At 43.3% G+C, this 21,880-nt stretch overlaps 1 protein-coding gene across 1 annotated transcript; it reads right to left on the minus strand.

Annotated features, from left to right (window-relative positions):
- Positions 1 to 295: 295 nt before the first annotated feature.
- Positions 296 to 11,485, minus strand: Klrg1 (killer cell lectin like receptor G1). The gene is made up of 5 exons (XM_042274073.2): positions 11,300 to 11,485; positions 8,167 to 8,280; positions 6,845 to 7,014; positions 928 to 1,025; positions 296 to 600 (listed from the first exon to the last, which is right to left on the minus strand). The coding sequence occupies exons 1-5, from the start codon at positions 11,379 to 11,381 to the stop codon at positions 489 to 491; spliced, it is 576 nt and encodes a 191-aa protein (XP_042130007.1). The 5' UTR covers positions 11,382 to 11,485; the 3' UTR covers positions 296 to 488.
- Positions 11,486 to 21,880: the final 10,395 nt, after the last annotated feature.

Genomic DNA, 21,880 nt, shown 5'->3' on the forward strand with positions numbered 1-21,880 from the left:
TCCCGGACTCTGTAACTATTGCTCCTCTCCCTACAGCTACAGCACACACTTGTTTAGCTTCCAAGTGTGAGAACATGAGGTGTGTGTCTTTCTTTCCAGTTGATCTCCATGTAACAAGTGAACATGGCAGAGTTGCATTCCTCTGTGTGGATAAATAGTTTTCCACAAATATCATTGGCAGAGACGGCAGAGGCACGGATGAGGAAGCCAGTGTGAGTTTCTACAGCCATTAAAACAAACTTTATCTATTTAATTTGCCCGGATCTAGACTTTAAATGGCTAACATAATACTTACTTTAAAAGTCTCCAAGAAAGCCCAGCAGGAAAATGTCACCCCCCAGGAGGCTATGCTAGTCCTCTGTCTGATGGCATATCATAGCCGGTTTGGTATTTGTGAAGCATACATTTGTGAACAGAGATTTCCCAGGCCAGTTCCCTCTTTTTAAAGACATGTGGCAGAGCCAAGGCCCAGGACATAGTGGCATCCGTCAGTGTATGGCCTTCTTACAAATCCACTGCAAAGGTACTTCACAACTAGAGGCTTGAAGGCCAGCTCTGTTGATGGCGCCGCATCTCTGTATCACGCTGTTACTCGCAATCCTGTAAGCAATCAGAAGTGTCAGTTGCTTTTGGTAACGTGCACAGTTGAAGGCTTGAAAGTCATGAAAGAAAAAAGTTGAATCTGTCCCCTTCTCAGATCCCTCAGGTCCCAAAGCAGCAGGAGAATAAATGGCTTCCTCTGCCCCTTGAAAATGTCACCACATTTTTGACCTTCCTAGGATCACCACTGTTCATCCCTGTCTTTGTTCCTTGTCGTCTTAACTTTTTTCTCTCTGCTGTCTGCTGTGTGTTCCTTCTGCTTCCTAAGCCCCCAGTTTCCCTCCCTTCCTCCCCTTTTTTCATGCCCTCACTCCTCAAAGACTTTACCATAAGCTTAGAACCGGGCCACCTTCCCATCTCCAGCTACCATTGTTCCTCAAGCCGATCCAGTAAAAGTCCGTGCCCAAGAGCTCTCGGAACGGGATCTGAGAGAGAGATTGAAGATGGTGAATAAGGACGACAAAGATGCAGAACACAGGAGACCCCTTGAGGGAATCACATAATCATCCTTATACTCTCTCAGAACTGGGTGAGGACCGGATGCTTATGTACCCCAAAATTCATATGTTGAATCCCTGACTTCCAGTGTGTTGGTATCTGAGTTAATTAAGCTTCCGTGAGGTCATAAGGATGGTGTTCCCATGACAGGATTCTGTGGCCTTAAAACAAGAAGAGACAGAGCTGATGCCCTCTCTACAGTCAAGGAAAGACAGCCGTGGAAGAGTTGAAAGGGGCTCTGAGCAGGAACCTGGACTTTTGGAGCCATCCTGGTCTCTAATGCGGTAAGTGTCTGTTGTTTAAGCCATCCTCTCCAGGATTTGATTACAATGACCAGAGCTGAGACAGTCACTCCAGATAACTAATCCCTCCTTTAGCTCCCGATTTTAATGGGGCTCTGAGTTCTAACAGAAATCTGTCTATTGCAAAGAGCCGCTTCCCAGCCCTGACCTTTAGTTTACAAGCCCATTCTTACAGTGGAACAGATAAGACATTGCCACCGTTCTGCCTTCCATTGCGACTTCCTTTCTGATGAGATGGAGCCTGATAGGCATTCAACAGAAAGAAGCTCGAGCCTGCTTCGGAAGCACTCAGCTCACTCCTGCAGTAACCACCTACAGCTAAACTCAAAGCAATATGCCTGTGTGTCCTCCCACTAGATGCTCATTCTTCAAATCTTTAATCTTGTATTTGACAAGGGGGCAGGAGGACGGTAAGGCCATGGACCTTAAGGTGGAAATAAACTAAGTACCCCCGCCTGTGTGCTCTGCTATGTGTGGCAGACCAAAATAAACGATGCTTTGCTCTGTACCATGATACAATTAAATGAAGATGTTTATGCCCTGAGGGAACTGCCCAATGCATCAAACAGAACAAAGAATAAATCCAAGAAGATGAATTTTGTTGTAAGGTTGAGCATTCACATAATGAATAATTGCATTTTCAATATTTTCCAGTGACAGCTTAATTAATTGAATTTGGGTTGAATTACTTGAATGACCTTTTTATGGTATTTTAGATTAGCATTGGTTGAACAATTTCCTTTGGAGAAAATAGTCTTTCATTAGGAATCGAGAAAGCCCAGTGAAATTCCAACTCTGTTGTCATCATGACGCTACTAAATGTCCCATTTGGCCATCATTTTTGTTCTATTCCTGCCCGATAGTGGCTGAAGAGAAGGAATGTATGCACTCTGCTGTTGACGGTCTTCGCCTGACCACAACCTCACCAGCAAGAACCTCACTTGGACTGCTCCAAGTCCAGTGAAGAATAAGCTCTCTCTGCATGCCCAGGGATGGCAGACCCCTGAAAACCTCCCGTGCTGTTGACTCAGCCCGGAATCGCCTCTATTTTCTCTTCGCTGGGTTTCAGGATTTCATTACACACACAAAAGCTTGCAAGATCTGAGCCCTGCCAACCACTTATCCACCAACTACCAGGCCCATCGTCCTTCTTTCTGTTTTTTTCTAACAGGCCAAGAACATTCTTGCCTGAGGTCTTTGCACAGCGTTTCCTTCTTACTGTAACACCCTCCCCCTGGATTTTCACATGGCTGTCACCGTGCAGGCCTCGGTCCAGCTTCTGAGGGGTCCACGTAAAACAGTGCCCACAGTTACTGTTACCTCCAACTGCATTGTCTCCAAAGCATGAGTTAGCATATTTGCTCATGGCTTTGTGTCTTCTGACTAACTATAATCACGGTAATGGCAAGAACTCTTGCTTACAATCTGCCCAACACCCTGAGGAAATATAGGAAACTCTATCCAGCAAGTACGTCTGGAGCAGTGGGCTGTGGAGTCAGGTGTCCCGCCAGGAGAGGCAAAAGCCTCCTAAACATAAATCTCTGCCCCTTTTGCCTCACCAGAGTCCTAAGTGCGCAGGCAGGGGTTACAAGGAAAAACAAAGGAGAGGGACTAAGATGAAGTGGCATTCCAGTGTGCCGGGGTGGCTTGGACCTTCATGCATTTCTAAGCTCACTTGCTAAAAAGATGGCTTGAATTAAAAGAGAAAAGTATGTTGTGGGCTTTCTCCCTGGCTCTCCAAGAAAACCTTTCATTTCTTGGGCTGGGGCTGGGGATCGGTAGTAAAGCGATTATCTCGTACATACAGGACTCTGGATCAGTCTCCCTCACCATAAGAGAAAAGGAAAATATTCATTGCATTTTCTCATCAGCTCCAAAGGAGGAAGCGGACTAATGAAGAGCACGTCCATTAACTCCCTGCATGCACTGGTTTGTTATGTGATGCTAAGCACTTGATCAGCCCTTTCTCCTCAAGATGAACCCAGACATTCAAATTTTTCACCATATCACTCATACTTGAAGGGCATCCCATGTGGAAAATGCCTTCAAACACAGATAAAATTATTTTTCTGTTTTCTGATTGGTTCATTGGAGTGTGTGGACATGTGTACATGTGTCTGACTGAAGAAACAGTAAAAATACACCCAAGGGTGTTACTCAGGACTCTTATCCCACAAAGAGAGTACGAAATGGAACACTTGGGTGTTATGTCACTTCTGGAACGATTAATGTTTGCTTGAGAGGGGAAAAAATGTGAAAACTAAAAATAAGAAACAAAGATGTTATTTTTAAATTTTAATTAAAAAATTAAACAAGTGCATATTTTTCTTTCCCTTTCCTCTTTTTCTAAGGTCAATGTTTAAACTTTAAACCGGGCTTGGTGGCACATGCCTTTAATCCCAGCGCTCAGAAGGCAGAGGCAGGTGGATCTCTGAGTTTGAGGCCAGCCTGGTCTATAGAGTGAGTTCCAGAGCAGCCAGAGCTACACAGAGAAACCCTGTCTCCAAACCAAACAAACAAAAACCATATATATTGCATATACAATCTATTCTATACTATATGCAAATATATGTCTATATACACACAACTTTAAAGGTAATACTTTTAATTAAAATGAAACTATCTTTAAGGCACAAAAGTACATTCCTTAAGTTTCCAAATTAATATGGTCCATGGAATGCATCTGAGCTATTTTAATACATATTGAGGAAAGCCAGTCACACAAAAGAACTATTAAATAGTCAGATGTTTTGATGGATCAACACAGTTTTAATGACTAAAACATAACTAAGCTGCCCAAAGAAAAATAATGGATGTGAATATAATCATAGCTCATAATAATTAAACATGGGTAGAATTGTATCTTAAGAGTTTGAAAAGACTTAAACAATATTAGGATAAATCCAAATATTAAATAATCTCTAAAAATAAAACATTTCACAAATTTTAACAATTACCTAGAATAATTTAGCACTAGATGGAAGGAAAAAAGTGAAATAGTGTTATCTGCTAACAGCACAACGTCAGACATAAGGTGTCAACCAACTCTAGGCACACAGGATGTGTGTTTCTAAACAGAATGTCTCCTGTTGTCAAAAACACGTGAAGTGCTTACAGCAATGCATGGAGGTTTCAACTTGAGAAACACTAAGTTTCCCTGAGGTCTTAAAACAATGGATTTGCTGCCTTAGGGGAGCCTTAAATAAACCCAAAAGGACATTGAATGGTAAAGAAAACAAAACAAAACATGATTTGAAAATAATTGTAACCAGGTTCAGGACAGGGCTGAAAAGAAATCAACTAAGTTGTTTTTTTGTTTGTTTGTTTGTTTGTTTGTTTTAAATAATAACCATATAGCCTCAGTTTGTAACAAATTAATTCTGAGGGAATATTTTACACCAAGGGGATGCCAGTTTAAAACGTTTAAATTATTTACTTATTTATATTAGGGGAGGTGGGGCAGGCCACAGCACGTACGCGTGGCGGTCAGAGGACAACTTGCAGGACTCAGTCCCGTCCCTCAATGGCATGGGTTCCAGGGATCGAACTCAGGTTGTCAGGTTTGGTGGCAAGCACCTTTACTCACGGAACCGTCTGGTTGCTCTGAAAGTTTTCACTATTAATAGGCTTGTATAGCTGCAGAGTTTCACTGTAGCCCAGGGTGGCCCAGAGCACATGCGTCTCCTGCTTCAGCCTACTGAGTGGTGAAACTACAGGCACGTGCCACCAGGCCCAGGTTTTTGTTCTTAAATGTGGTCTTTCGGTAGATTTCCAGACCATGCATGAAGCTGGGAGTATTGCTCATCTTGTAATATAGTAAGCAAGTCTTGCCTTGAGAACAGTGGGAGAGCGCACTCTACCAACCTACCGTTTTGTTATAGAATTTGACAAAAGGTGGAGAAAGAAAAAAAAAAAGAATCAAGTAAGAACCCATGAGAATGTGGAAAGAAACTTATAGTAGCTGTTACTAAATCCATCAGGGGCACTCGACACCCTCCAACGCTGACTGGAACCCAGGGCTCTGGGGTTAAGAGAAAGCAGTCTCATTTTGGAAATGCAGCTGACTAAACTCTAGCGAGTGTTCTCTGCAGTGGGTACAGGAGCCAGGAAACACAAGGAAAGAAAGACAAAATCCCTCTAGAACCCCCTCCTCCTCTGGGCAGAAAGACAGAGACGGTGCCAACTCTCAGACTCTCCGCATCTTAGCCCTTCCCAAACTCTTTAGCGCATGGTGTGATGTATGTTCTCTGTGGCCAGTTCTCACTTGTCTTGTGCTGTGACTCACTGAGGCTGTGTCTGTAGCTTGGGAGGCAAACTTTTCGAGCTAATTGCTCACGTTTGCTATTGATCCTCAAAACAGCTATAACAAAAGGAAACCAGTTGCTACGAAAGTTCCCGAAAACGAGGCTGTTCTTCCCCTGCATAGTGAAAAGATTCCAGTGTATCTCTTCCACTTTGGCTTAGAAAAGGGGTGCAGGTAAAGCAAATCTCTGAGGAATGGTTTGGAGTTCAGATCCTTCTAGGATTTCAAGTATATACGTGTTCTTTTGAGAGAAAATAAACTAAATTTGTCATCTATTCCTCAAAATAGGAATTAGCACACCAGCTGTGTAGTGGACTCCTTTAATCCCAGTAGGTTAACCTGAGAAGAAGGCTGTGTCCAGAAAATCATGAATTTGAAGCCAGCCTGGGCTACAAAATCCCTACCTTTCAATTACTAATTAACTGTTCTCTGTGATTTGATTTTATTTCCCCCAAATTAAAGCAAACAGTAATATCAAAAAAAAAAAAATCAAGACGTTTAACATGAAAAACCCAACTAAGATTTCTTACTTTCTTTTTACATGGAATTGTAATGGAGTCTGGTCAAGTTTGTGCCAGGCTATCACCTCCTCACACTGCTAACCTCCTCTAGGACCAGCAGAAGTATGGAGGGGAACTTAGGAAACAGGAGCCCTAGTTTTCTCTCCTCCTTAACTCAACCTTCTGGACAGTTCCCAGTTTAGAATCTACTGCATTCCAGTGAAGGAAAAGAAAACAAACACTCGGGTGAGGACATCAGTCCCTAGCGCGGCCCTTCTGTCCCGCGGTCCCTCCCCTTCCCCCCTCCACAGACTCCGTAGAAATCACTGCTGCTTTGTTGGCCTGGGTGTTTCAGGACCTAATGCCTTTTAACTAAGTCTGTGTTTTAGGCCTAGTTCTTTGCTGAAATGCTTGCTACCTTCTCACCTCCAACACACACACACACACACACACACACACACACACACACACACACACACGAATACAAAAGCTAGGAGGCCGAGGCAGGAAGATCATAAGTTCAAAGCCATCCTGGACTACATAGTAAGATCTCATCTAAAAGGAGAGAATGAATGGGGGAGGGGAGAGGAAGAGAGAAGGAGGGGGAAATAACTCTCTATTTTCTACATGTTTTTATTTACCACTTCCTGTTCATCCGGAAACGTAAGGAGATGTGAGCCTTTGTCTGCACAGAATTCCAAACTAGAATTCCAATCCCTTTTCTCCACTGAGAAATAGTAACAGTGGCTACCATTCTTCATCCAGAAGTTGGGGCAGCTGGGGCAGTGGGCACACACAGAGTCCTTGGAGCCTAGAAGGAAGAGGACACAGCTCACATCTTTTTGGACCAAAGTAAAAGGGAGGTTTAAGAAAACATGGCATCTCCAGTGTCTATCTTGCCCTACCCTTTTTCAAACTAAAGTTTAAGGAAATCCATAACACACGGCCTCAAACTGAATGGTCCGCCACATCCAGCTCATCAATTCTGATGTACACACCGCTAAGCAAGCTTGGATTCTGACAGAAGGTCTGGTCTGCCTGAGGATTGCAGAGTGCACAGTACACTGAAAATCATCTGTATGCATGTGATACATACACACTGCATAAAGGATGCATGCATCTGCATGGCACATATCTGTGTACTATCTGTATATGCCCAGTGCATTCACTGTATAGCTACATGGGTACATCCCTCATGTATGACTACATGGGCAGAATCATTCAAGATGTCCAGCCTCAAGACAGCATGCCACAATGTGTACTGGAAAAGGAAACAAACCAGAAAGAACCAACAACAGATGTGATCATCTGGAGCCAATAGAAATTGTAAAGAATTTTTATACTCAGAAAAACTGACTTACTTGAATATATATATATATATATATATATATATATATATATATATATAAATTTTTTTTCTGACAGAAAAGCACATCAGATGCTAAAGTGAAAAGAGCTAGAATTCTCCTTGCTGGGTTTTTCTAGAAGATACAATCCTCATTCTTTTAAAGCACTTGAAATGAGTGGGCACTGTGGAAAGATCTCGGGGATACAAATTATTGGTTTTCTCCTCCCACGAGACACATTTGCATAAACTCACCATAAGCCGTTCTGCCATGGGACCATGAGAGCACATAAATACATACAACTGTGGTCAGACTACATATTCTAGACTGGGAGCTAGAAAGTGGGAAGAGCTTTCCTTGTCACACAAGGACTAGGTTACTTCCTGTGGGAAGGCTGCACACGGTACCAGGATTGGGGTCTGCAAACTGAAGTGTTAATTGCATTTTGTGGACTTGCGCCTTTTCCAGACAATTGTGGTATAATCAGCCTGGATCAGAAAGTCCCAACTTTCTGGGAGTTTCTCCCAGGAGTGAAGTCTGTAAATCTCTGTCACTGACAGTCATCTTGCTTTTTTAGATAGAATGCAAGGTTAATCTGGGGTGAAGTCAGCACTTACCACAGCACAGGATCCGTTGGTACATCAGCAAGCTCATGAGAATGAGAATCATGGTCAAAAGCCCCAAAGCCACGGTCACAAGGCAGGAAAGACGGCGGGGCCTGGGTAAGACAGCTGCAGAGACACAATCCAAAGCAAGTCCCTGAGCCAGACATAGAAACTCAGGCAAGAAGCTCGGATGTCTTGAAGCAATTCCACCTCGGAAAACAGAGACCCAGGCCACATAGGTTTCTTTGCTAGTTCAGTCTGGCACTTGCTTTCGAGTTAAAGGAAACTCTTGCCTTTAGGATTGTGGCTTTTATGCTCACACACTTGGATAGTGAGCTAGTATGTAGACAGTCTCTGCCTTTTGGGAACTGAAGGACAATTTGGCATATTTACCAAAACTGCAAAGCATTTGCCTTTCATCCCAGCAATTTCTCCTAGAGAAACATTTTTCTACAGATACTCCCACAAGTGCAAAATACCATACTTATAAGGCAGCAACATCTGCCTATAGGAAGAAAAGGCTGAATGTCTAAATCTATCAACTAAAAATCTAAATTTTTATCAACAAAAGACCAGCCAAATATATTTATATCCATGAAATATGTAGCTTCTGAAGAGGGATTTTTTTAAGCCAATGTGAAATGATTTTTAAATGTATAACTAAGAAAAAGACATATTCCTCAGAACAGGGGATGCTTGATATCACTAAAGTCTATCCAAGATCACTTCTCTGTCTTTTGCTAAGATCAAATGTGGAAGTCCATCCAGGCATTCCATAGTGTTTTCCCTTGTAAAGAGGAAATGGGAGGTTGGTTAGGAGAAGAAACAGAAGTGAGATGCTTTTGCTTGTTTTCTTTTATATCCTTCAAATTTTAAATAAATAAAATTTAAAGTGAAATGAAATAACCTTCATCTCAGATGAAGATGATAAAATCCACCTTGTTTTGCATGTAACTATTGGAAATATAATAAAAATAGGTTGGCCTTGTGTTTAAGGATGGAGCATTGTGTCATATAAACTATGGCTACACAGCCTCTAGAATATTGTATTTCTAGTTTGAAAGTGAAAATATTTTTCTCAGATTTTTGTTTAAAAATCACAGATGTCTTAGAGTTTGGTGGTGTGGAAATTATGTGTAAAGAGCAATTGTAAAGGTTTTTTATCCCTTTGGTTATCTTTAAATAAAACAATTGTTTTGAAGCTGGATATGGTGGCTCATGACTATAATGCCAACATTTGGGACGTAGAGGCAGAAGGGTCAGTAATTCAAGGTCATCCTTGCTATACAGCAAATTCGGGGCCAGCTTGGTCTACATGAGACTCTGTCTCAGAAAGAGAAGGAGAATTCAATTTTTCTAATTTAGTCTCATGTGCCTCTCAAATTTTAGATAAATTATTCTTATACACTTGCATCTATGAAGAATTCTCAGTTTCTTAAAGTAACTTCACAATGAGAGGGGTTCATAAGAGTTTAGCATGATAAATATTTGACTCATGAATCCCAGATCACTAGCAGTATATGACACAAACCACAATAAACAAATAGATTTCACCCGTAATCCCAGCACTCAGGAGGCAGGAGCAAGTGGATCTCTGTGAGTCTGAGGCCAACCTGATCTATAGAGTGAGTTCCAGGACAGCCAGGGTTACATAGAAAGACCCTGACTCAAATAAATAAATAGATAGATAGATAGATAGATAGATAGATAGATAGATAGATAGATAGATAGATATAAAATAATTAACTAATACACCAGATTTGTGGCATAGATTGGCATAGATGACTTTTTTAAATTTATGGTTCCCCCACCTCCACCTCCCACCTGAAACAGGGTTTCTCTGTGTAGTCCTGGCTGTACTGGAACTTGCTCTGTAGACCAGGCTGGCCTCTTACTCCCAGAGATCCACCTGGCTCTGCCTCCTGATGCTGAGATTAAAGGCGTGTGCCACCAAGCCCACCTGCAGAGATGACTTATTAATGAAATTAAAAACCCTCATTTGTAGTTGTTTGCTAAATGAAAAAATGGTATCAAATTATATTTGTATTTGGGTAGCCACCATCCAACTTAAGAACATAAGTAAAACAAAAATTTTATTTTATGTATATATTACTTCCAACTATTTAGGTTCTTTACATAACATACAGTATTGTATATAACATATAGTATTAAGTTCTATACTTCAAATACACATTTCTTTGGACTTAATATTTCTGTTCCTCACAAATTAGAGCATATATAATAGAGAAAAACTCACATATATAAAGATGCATAGTTCTATATAGTTTTGTAGAAACAGAAATGCCCATGATTTAGAAAATATGGCAATGTTTTCAAAAGGCAGCATTAAAAATTGTGACCAAAAAGAGGAAGACATGATGAAAGGTTGTATAACAAACAGGAAAGTCCACAAAACTACAGAGGAGAATGTATCCTCTGCTAGTCACTGCTTGAGACGTGAAATCAAGTATTAATCCTGGCATTTACACTGGTCCCCGTCTCAGATGGGAATCTGCACAGCAAATGTTTTGGTGGCTGTTGGTGCTGCCTGCCCCCCACGCCCACCCCAGATCACAGGACCAGGCATCTGCAGAGCTCAGCGTGTTTTCCCCATCACCAGTCTGTTGCAATATGAGAAGGGGGGTGGGGAACAGGAAACAAATCCGCATGCGTGGATCCATTTCTCCTCTCAAGAAGTCTTACCATTGCCCCTCAATAAGGCTGTTGCTTTCTCCACACCATGCCTGGGGAAGCAGAGATGGTAGGATTTCAACAGCTAAAGTAAATTGCTCCAAGCTTGAAAGCAGACAAAATTCTCTCGCAAAGCTCTTAATTTTTTAGATCAGGATCAGTAAAGAACAGTATGCTTATCTAGATGTATAAAAATCCTTAAGAATAAAGAAAAAAATTAAACAAACAAACAAACAAACAAAAGATGGCTTTGCCACTGCTTGGCATCAGCATCGCAGACGTGCCTAGAAAAGATCACAGCTGCGCTCCACACCAAAGATCCACATCACACATCGGCCCTGCAAACTGAACCCCAAAGCATCTCTTCACACTGTCCTCGTTTCCTGCACTCTGTCCTCCCGACTGCTCTCCTCTCCACTCGCCCTTGGTCCAGGTGCTGATGTGGTGAACTCACCTTTGGGCTTCCGTCCGGACTCATCTTGGACTTGAGGTGCAGCCGGCAGCTCCAATGTGTAGTAAATTGCGCTGTCAGTCATCTCTACCAAAGGCTGCCACACTCAGTCGAGAGAGTTGAGCGAGCGCAGGGTGAGAAGATGCACAGTGAGGTGAGGAAATGGCCCATCCTGTAAAACAGCAGCAGGAAACTTGACAGAAACAGAAGCATTTCTTCAGGAAATGATTCAAGTTCTAGGGCTGCTAGAGAGCGTAATATTCAAATTGCTCTTTAAAGGGGCGACTGTGGCACACTCCTTAGATGCTCTTAGGCACACTCTGACTCCCAATCTCATCTTGCCCTGCTGGGATAACAGTGTTCAAGCCCAGAAGTTTCCATATGGATTCGACACTAAAAGTGAGGAGTTCCTAGACTTCCCTTCTAAAATAGATAGACACCAATTAGAGCTGATGCCATCATCTCGGGGACCTTCTGAGTAGCGATGAATGCTTGTGTGATGGGCTGCTGGCTGCATGGGCCTATGTCACGGGAGAAACCGATTCCCACGTATTTGAGAGTGTGACACAGCACTATCCAGCCCAGAACATTCTTCCAGGTTATGTTCACCTTTATTCCTCACAGTGGCAAATGCACCATGACCTTTTCTCGTTGCTTTATCTTTCTATGCAAAGACAATTACAAAGAGAAATGAAAACTAATGAAGTATCAGCAATTGATACTATTGATACTATGCTCCTACTATTCTAGTAGGAGAAAATAAAAATAATAAAACTAATTTTTAAAGAAAGCCAATAAAAACTCAAGTAAGAAAAACATGGGAATTGAAAAACAGATGAGATCATTGTCCTGGCTAGTTTATTGTCAACTTGACACAGGCCAGAGTCATTTAGGAAAGGGGATTCTCAAATGAGAAAATGTCTCCTTACGACTGGCCTGTAGACAAACCCGTAGGCATTTTCTTAATTAGTGACGGATGTGGGAGGGCCCGGCCCATTGTGAGTGGTGCCGTCGCTGGAATGGTGGCCTGGGTGTATAAGAAAGCAGGCAGGGCCAGGTCAGGGAAGCAAGGTAGTAAGAGCACTCCTCTGCATCAGCTCCTGTCTTAGGTTCCTGCCTGTTTGAGTTCCCACCCTGACTTCCTTCAGTGATGGACTGTTACATGGAAGTCAGATGAAATAAACCCCTTCCTTCCCAAGTAGCTTCTGGTCATTATGGGTTTGTTGTTGGTGTGTGGTGGTTTTTTGTTGTTGTTGTTTTGGTTTTGGTTTTGGTTTTTTTTTTTTGTTTTGTTTTGTTTTTTTTTGTTTTTGTTTTTGTTTTTCAAGACAGGGTTTCTCTGTGTAGCTTTGCGCCTTTCCTGGAACTCACTCTGTAGGCCAGGCTGGCCTTGAACTCACAGAGATCCGCCTGGCTCTGTTTTATCACAGCAGTAGAAACCTGAGACAATCACTAAATTGAGTGAATAAACAGAAGAGAGGAAAGAGAGAGAACCAGGGACAGTTAATGAAAACTAATAGAGTTGTTTCCAGCCATGACAGAGAGGTCCTGGACTTGTCCTCCAACCAAGATAATTGCCGCCTACAAATAGACACGGGGGTGGGGGGGGTGGGGGGGGGTGGGGAGTTGTGGCCTCTGAGAAAAGAGAGTTACTGAGGTGAATACAACTCTCCACCCTGGCCCGCATGGGTCCTTTCTGACTCAGAACAGGAAAAGGAGTCCTAAACAGGGCAGAGGTCACACTCACCAGCTGCTAAGGTGGCTGGAATGTGCATGGCCCAGGAACTGAGAAGAGCTATGCAGAGGGAGGTACCTGAAAGATTGCAGAGGGATCCACCACAGGTACGACTGAAAACTCGGATGCTCCTTCATGAAATAAAACTGCATCTCGTTAACACGGCCCCCTGCACAGCAAGAAGCTGAATGTCAGACCAGAGACTGTGTAGTGCTTGCTAGTAATGCATGCACACACACACACACACACACACACACACACACACACACACACACACACACACACATACACACACACACACACACACACACACACCCCTAGGAAAACAGCAAAAAGATCCACCAGCAACCTAGCCACAGACACGAGGACAAATACTGACACCCTTAAAAGGAAAAAAATTTCAAATTTAGTTTATACCTGTAGTTGAATATTATTCAGTGGTAAAAGGGAAGGAAATTCTGTCGTGTGCTGTGACTGGTGTGATGGTGTGTGCCTGTAAGTCCAGCACTGAGAAGGCCGAGGCAGGAGGGTCATGAGTTCAAGGCCACCCTGGCTACACAGTGAGTTTGTGCTGTGATTTGGGTGCATTAGTTGATTTTCTTATTGCTATGACCAAACACCTGGCAGAAGCCTGTTGATGGAGGAGGGCTCATTTTGGCTCACAGATGAAGGGAATTCGGTCCCTCGTGGTAGAAAGGTCTGGTGACAGGAGCTTGAGACAGCTGGGCTCATTAAGTCTGCAAGTCAGGACACAAAGAGAGATGAACGCTGGTGCTCTGCTTATGTTTGTCTTTTTGAGTCTAGGACCACATTTTGTCGACGCTGCTGCCCACATTTTGGGTGGATCCTCGCACCTCAGTAACTCGGTTTAGAAACTCCCTTCAGAGACACTAGAGGTTTGTCTCCTAGGTGACTCTGGAGCGGCAGCTCTCAACCTCCGAATGCTGCGACCCTCTAATCCAGTTCCTCGTGCTGTGGTGACCCCATTGTTATTTCATACCTGCAATTTTGCTACCATTATGAAGTGTAATATAAACGTCTGACATGCAGGATATCGGATGTTGCGAACCCTGTGGTGTCGCGATCCACGGGTTGAGAACCACCGTTCTGCATCCCATCAAGTTGACAATCAGTATTAACCACCACAAGTCCACCCCTTGTCAAGCTGATGCTCAGACACATAACACGTTTAAACCGCCGTCTGAGGAAAAAGCATTAAGTAGAGATAATGAAATAGAGAAGGGAGTCAGCAAACAAGAACTGTAATGATTACAAAAATATGTTCAAGCACTTCGAAAAGAGGTAGGGTCAGAATGAATAAAGAGCTAAATAATCTCATCAAAGAAATGGAAACTACAAAAAAGAATCAATCAAATGTTCTGGAACAATATTCATAATCTTTAAAAACAACTGAACATGGTTAAGAGCAAATTGGAACATTCAGGAGAAAAGATCAATGAACATGAAGAGCCTGTAGAATAACACCATGGTTGGGGAGTTGGCTTAGTCAGTAAAGTTCTTGCACGCAAACCTAAGGACCTGAGTTCAGATCCCCGGCACCCACATAAAAAGCCAGTCATGGTGGCATGCATCTGCAATCCTGTCCTGGGACAGACAGTAGAGTCAGGGGGATCCCTGGGGCTCACTGGCCAACCGGCCTAGCCAAGTTGATGAGCTACAGGTTCGGTGAGAGACTCTGTCTCAAAATAATAATAGTAGTAGTTGTTATTATTATTTGAACAGTTGCAGAAGACACCCAACATAGACCTCTCTACACACACACACACACACACACACACACACACACACACACACACGTGTGGGGTGGGGGAGTAATGTGTGATGAATGTCACCAGATGAAAAAATAGATTATAAAAACTTACTGTGCAGGGCTGGGGAGACAGCTCAGTGGTAAGAGCCCTTGTCACATAAGCATGAGGACTGAGTTCGAATCCTAAGCATTCATGTAAAATTTTGGGCAAGAGCGGCACGCACCTACAAACCCAGGATTGTGCTGAGTGGAGACACAAGACTCACTGGTGCTTGCTGGCTGCCCACCAAGCTTCAGATTCAGAGAGCAGCCCTCTCCAAGGAATAAAGTGGAGAGTTGACCCTCAGCATCCTCCCCTAGCCTCCGTGTGCAAGCACCCTTGCACACACACACACACACACACACACACACACACACACACACACACACACACACACACGTGCACGCGCAAAAAGAAAGAAATATAGAAGTCAATGAACGGCAAACAAAAGAAGCCTGGAACGGTGTGCTAGTTTCCTATCATCACTGTAACAAACCCCCAATGACACACCTGAGAGCCACAAAATGACATCAATTTCTTTTCTTAATGTTCCAGAAGTCTGCCATCACTGAGTTGGCAGGACTACTTTCCCTCGGGAGACAACCAACTTCCTTCACGGCTCTGGTGCCTCGAGGCCGCCTGTGTTCCTTGATTTATGGTTTAGTCTGCCACCTTCCTAACCAACTCACTGGCTCCCCCTTGAGCACACTGGAAACACGAGGGTAATCCAGCATAATCCCTCAAATCAAGATTCTTAAATCATGCCTATAATCCTAGCACTTGGGAAGCTGAGGTCAGAGGATCACAAGTACCAGGACATCCCGGGCTGCATAGTGATGATATATATATTCTATATATAAGTCAATCACAACTACAGAGTCCCTTTTGCCTTATAAGGTAATGGGCAAAGGACATTACTAAGACTGTCACAAATGATCAGATGGATATAAAATGAAATAGCCGGGCGGTGGTGGCACACACCTTTAATCCCAGCACTCGGGAGGCAGAGGCAGGCGGATCTCTGTGAGTTCAAGGCCAGCCTGGTCTACAGAGTGAGATCCAGGACAGGCACCAAAGCTACACAGAGAAACCCTGTCTCAAAAAATAAAACAAAAATAAAAATTAAATAGACCTATACAAAGATATCCTTCGTGATTATATTAGTCATGACACTGAGCCTATCTAAGAACTACAAGTGAACACTTGTACCCAATTCAGAATTGCAAAACATTAGAAACAAAAGCTTGCTGAATGAAAGTGAAATCAACAAATACATAATCATGAAAAAAAATTGATTTCTTTCCTCAGTAACTAGTGAAACTACTACACACAAAAAAATCAGTAGTAATTTTAGAAAATTATTTCTCACTAATGATTTCTCTTCTTTTCTGTGGTGTAGCTAGAGTTTTTTCTGGTCCTGCCTGGCCCAGAGTCAGGACAAATCTCTCTAACTGGCCAGTCCCGCAGCAGCTCAGACTCAACCAAGTAAACACACAGAGACTTATATTGCTTACAGACTGTATGGCATGGCAGGCTTCTTGCTAACCGTTCTTCTATCATACATTAACCCTTTTCTATAAATCTATACCTTGCCAGGTGGCTCGTGGCTTACTGGCATCTTCATATGCGTCTTGTCATAGTGGCTTTTTTTTTTTTAAACAGGATTTCTCTGTGTAATAGCCTTGGCTGTCCAGGAACTTGCTTTGTAGCCCAGGCTGGCCTTAAACTCACAGAGATCTGCCCACCTCTGCCTCCTGAGTGCTGGGATTAAAGGCGTGTGCCAGCACACCTGGTCCAATGATTTTCTTCTTGATGAGGAAAAGGCTGCCCAGATGTAAGACATCAGATGATGTAAGCTCAATTCAACACAACAGTACCTTTCTGGAGACAGGAGAGACTGCCCACTATTGACTTAACCTAAGAAATTAATGATTATTTTATTTCTTCTCTCTCTCTAAAAGCCATCTAGGAGGGACCACACACTGTGATTTTAGCCACTCCAAAAACTATCCAAGACCCTGAAAGTATCCTGGGGTCACCATTCTTGAGCCCAGCCTTGGATGTCAGAAGAAAAGGAAGGAGAAGTCCAGTAGATGGATGCTCTCATTAGCTCATTGGACTGCTGGACTTCGATTTGGACATTTTCAAAACACCAGTTTGGGTTTATGCTGAGTCTCTGCCTCGGGCTTGTGATGATAAGCTCTTCCCTTCCCCTCTCTCTGTGGCTCTTTCCAGGCTCAGCCACTTCTCTAAACGACTCACAAAAGTGCAACTTTTCCCCTCTTTTCTGCCTCTTCTGTAAGCATGCTTTCCCAGACACTGAGCTTTCTGGCCTTCCCCTCTCTAGCACTCCCTCTGCTCCTCGCTCCTCGCTGTGGTGACTTCCTGTCTGACCTCCATGTCAGTTTCAACAGTGCGGCTCTTCTCCCTTCTCTTTCCCATTCTTCTCCCCGCAGCAGCGGCGGAGATTTCTAGCCTGCCTGCCCTGGGGGTGGGGTCCCTTTAGACACTAATAAAACTGCCCTTGAGCTTCAAAAAAATCAACAGTAATATAAAGCATCTCAACCACACCATCACCCACATTGATCTAATTGAAATTTGCCCCAAAATTACATTGAACAAACAGAGAATACATGCATTTTTTTCAAGTTTGAAAAAAAAACTGTTCATAAAAAACAGATGGCTATAATATACATTTTAATAAGTTTGAAATACTAGGACATTCGCATCTTTATTTATTGTGTGTGTGTGTGAGAGAGAGAAAGAGAGAGAGAGAGAGAGGGAGGGAGGGAGGGAGGGAGGGAGGGAGGGAGAGGGAGAGAGAAAGACAGAGACAGAGAGAGAGAGGAAGAGGAAGATTAAGAGCACACACACATCACACTGTGCATGTGTAGTTCAGAGAACAATTTGCAAGGCGGCGCTCTCTTTCCACTTCTCAGTGCATTCTGGGCATTAGATGCAGGTCACTGGGTTTGTGCAGGAAGCACTCATCTCCAGAGCCTCTCACGCGCCCAGTGTTAGGGTGTTAGGCATACATCCTAAAGCTGCAGAGGGATCACCAACAAGGAAAAGAATCTTAACACGGTTTTAAGTACTTGGAAATTGAAACCCACTTCTAAATAAATCATGAATCAAAGACAAGAAAAAGAAATGATTCCAACTGTGTGAGGTGGAATGTGAACATCTGCTAAACAGCTAAAAAAATGCTTAGCACTATTGCAGTTTTCAAAGAATAGGAGACAGATCAAAATAATAAGGGTTTAAAACTCAATGACAGTAAGAATTAAAACCAGAGTAAACAGAAGAGTGCTCAGAATAAAAATAATCCCAAATCAAAACGTAATAATAGGAAGGAATTTAGCAAAAGCTAAAATTTGATTCTTTTTATAAGATTGAGATTGATAAAGCTCCCATAAGACAGAGAAGGAGGTCACTGATCACAGGTCAGGGTAAAATCAAGCCGTACGTGTGCATGTGTGTGCCTAGTGCCCCTGGGTCCCCTGAGACTGGAATTACAAACAGCTGTGTGGGTGCTGGAAACTGAACCCAAGTCCTCTGGAAGAACAGGCATTTCTCTTAACCTCAGAGCTATCTTGCTACAAGCCGCAAAAATACATGAAGTAGGATTTCAGCTGATTATGACAAGCTAAGACCTGGAAGAAGCCAAGGGCCTTCCAGAGGTCAAGCTGGGGATCAAGGAGTCTTGGTGATACTGGCTTTTGATTATCAGCCGTTTCCTACTATGAATTTCTCATGTGCTATTGTAGCTTTTCCATTATTCATTGGGCACAATTTCCCCTCTACTAATGGTATATTTAGGTAACCTTCTGTGCAGTAATGCAGCCAGGATCCCTAATTTCAGGCCTTTCTGTCATTATCATCATTAGCAGCATCCAGCCAGGACCTTCCCCCCATGGACAAAACTATCTTCTCAGAGATACCTCTGCACTCTCTAAGAACAGACTTAAGCATCCAGACTGTCTGTTTGAGAAGGCCTGGCGGATGTGCTAATTAAGTTTAAATTTCTCACTTTCCAAAGCCTTATCTCTAGTTTTAGATCTACCTTTAACTATTAACTCAGAACTAAAGGGTTTCTACTTACAGGTACATCAAGCGCCACCAAGTATACTACCCCGACACACACACACACACACACACACACACACACACACACACACACACACACCCACCGCCCCGCAGGGGCCAAGGAAAACAAGGCAGTTTTACTTTCACTCATCACTGATAGACTCCTAACACTTTAACTAACCACTTCTAAGAATACAGTTGAACACATAAAATCCCCTTGCTCAGAAATTAACCAAATTTAGCTCTCAGTTGATTCTATTCCCTGTTAGTCACTTCCCTTTTGGGTTGCAGATAAAGGTTGGCAATTACTGCTCTTTTGTGTGGATCTTATTGCCCCTCCTTTTGACCCTGAGGGAATTCAAGCCTGGTGACCTTGTTTTAACCAAAGCATTGCTATTGCATGGATATATAACTGTAAACCTCAGAGACTTGGGAGGACAAGACGGAGAAAAGAGAATGGAAGAACTAGATGGGTAAGAACTGGAGAGGAAGGAACTGAGGTGGGAAAGAACTAGATTGAAGGACTAGAAGAGAGGACTAGAGGAACGAGATGGAAGATGAGGAAGAGCCAGATGGGAAAGAACAAGATGAGAAAGAAGGAGATGGGAGAGGAGCTGAGATGGGAAGGAACTAGATGGATGAGGACCTAGATGGGGCAGAACTAACATGAAAGAATTAAGACAGAAATTAGAGGAGACTGCAGATAAATGTAGAGAGAAATCAGGCAAGAAAGGAGCTAGGCTGAGTACAGAACTGTAGCTGTGTAGATAGAATTTTATCCTAGAAGGATAAAGTACTCGGACGAAAGAGCTCAGTGTACTTAGATTCTTTTCCCAAAAATAATTCACGCCATTCATAGCTTCTCTTCTGGGCCCCTGGGAAGAAGATCATTAAGGCTGGACCATAATAATTTTCAAGACTATCTCCTCATCCCACAATAAATTTTTAAGGAAAGAACAGAGCATTGTTGTATATGCCTGTAATCCCAGCATTCAAGAGGCAGAAGGAGGGGGGGATCATCCTAAATTCAAGGTCAGTCTGGGTCACAAAGCAAGATGGTCTCTACCACCACTTCCCCAAAGAGGGAAGATTGGAAGCACAGAGTCTGACTTCTGCCTTAAGGAAGAAGAAAAAGAACAAACTACGTCCAGTGTTAGAAGGTAGGAAATGATTGAGAGCAGAGCGAAAATAAATACAGAACGTAAAACAAAAAATGAAAACTAAGCTGCTTTCAAAGGATAAGCAAAAATCAACAAACCTTGGGCCACTTTAAGCACAAGAGACAGGCTCAAACAGCTGAAATTAGCCTTTGATGTGGTCACTGGAGCAAACTTTGTTGTCCATAGGTATGGGAGAGCTTTCTGTCTTTTACAGTTTCTTTCTTTGGTGCTACATTGCTTTCATTGTAAAAATCCTGAACATCTTGATTAAATCTTACCTAGGGTTTTTGTCCATTTCTTTGTTTTTTATTTTATTCTTTGTTGTGAGGGGGATTTCCCACGCACCCCCACCCCCACCCCCGACATCTTTTATTCAAATAATTCATTTTCAGCATATATTAAAATCTACCAATTTTTAAATTGGAAATACAAAATAAGCCAACTCAAATGGATCAAAGACTAAGATGTCAAACTATGAGCAGAAAGCCGGGGAGAACCACTTCAAGACGGCACTGGCAACAAATCCTAGTAAGGTTCCAACAGCCTAGGAGTATGAAGCACGCTAGCAATCAGCAGATGGGGGAGGCGCCGGTCTCTGCAATGGACACACAGTAACTATAGGGCCGAACTTCCCCCTCCCCCTGCTACCTCAAGTCTGACAAGGTGACTGGCAGCACCCACTATGGGTTACTCATCATCTATTTGGCACGGGACCCCTCCCCCTTCTCTCTGAAGCTTGCAAGAGGGGGCCTCACTTTGCCTAATGACTGAAGTCTCCTCAGAGACCAAACTCTCCTCAGAGACCTCCACCTGTCTGTCTTCCCATGGAGCTAAGAATTTTCTAATAAGGGCTGGCAAGATGGCTCAGTAAGTAAGGGCAATTACCAGCAAGGCAACCTGAGTTCAAGCCCCAGGGCTTACCTGATGGAATGAGAGAACCAGCTCCCACAAGTTGTCCTCTGATCTCAACACGTACATCACATTATGAAGGCACCAATCCCCCCCCCCCAAATAACCTCCCCAATAAATTCTTACACCAAAGAGCAAGCCACTCCAGTGTCCCTCTTGAACCCTGAATTCTAAGAACTCGGATAACTGCACGGAAACCTGGGTGCACATCACAGAGATGGACTGCCCAGTGGAGACCCCATGTCCTTGCTACTGCTTTTCCACACGCATACTGGCCTCTAGGGACATCTGCCTCTTGGGCTGTCAGGACATGTGTCATCTCTGGACTGAGCAGAACTTACCACTGAGTCAAATGCTTCCCGTGGTTTTAGAGTCTGCAAACCACTGCACAATGACCACCACCACTCACACATGCAATCCACAAGAACGTTTATTTCTCAAGAAGAAATTCCAGCAAGCAGGGGTCGGCCACACAACAAAATGGCAGTGACCTGAGAGAAGCTTGCAGGCTCCCTTTATACACCCTTAGGGAAATTCTGGGGACAGCTGGGTCATCTACAGCAAACACGATTGGCTAAGGCAGCAATGGTTACATTAGTTTAAACTGTGGCGTCTTTGGAAGTGTAAGGGCACATCCAGAGATGTATCCAAAAAAAGAGGAGGGGTGGGTAGGCTGCAGGATCTGCCCTTTTCTAATTAGCCGACTCCAGCCTGCCAGATGGGGTAGGAGTGAGCTGGGCAGGAGGTGCACTCCTGCCCTCACTAGTAAATGGCCAAGTGAGGAAGTGCAGAGCTGGGGGCCGTGCCAAAGGCCTGGCCAAGCCAAGTGGTAGCAGCAGGCTGGTTGGGCCCCCAGCTCTTTGTGCCTACACTCACCTAGGGT

This window comes from Peromyscus maniculatus, chromosome 3, assembly GCF_049852395.1.
Source record: "Peromyscus maniculatus bairdii isolate BWxNUB_F1_BW_parent chromosome 3, HU_Pman_BW_mat_3.1, whole genome shotgun sequence".
Lineage (NCBI taxonomy): Eukaryota > Metazoa > Chordata > Mammalia > Rodentia > Cricetidae > Peromyscus > Peromyscus maniculatus.

What these genes read in the sequence shown, in the direction of transcription:
- Klrg1 (XM_042274073.2), bottom strand. Translation starts at nt 11,381, where the DNA reads ATGACTGACAGCGCAATTTACTACACATTGGAGCTGCCGGCTGCACCT. An exon ending in TTCCGGATGAACAGGAAGTG is followed by an intron (nt 1,026 to 6,844) that starts GTAAATAAAAAC and finishes TCTCTCTCTCAG; the next exon opens with ATCCCGTTCCGAGAGCTCTT. An exon ending in GGCCCGGTTCTAAGCTTATG is followed by an intron (nt 601 to 927) that starts GTAAAGTCTTTG and finishes GATTGCTTACAG; the next exon opens with GATTGCGAGTAACAGCGTGA.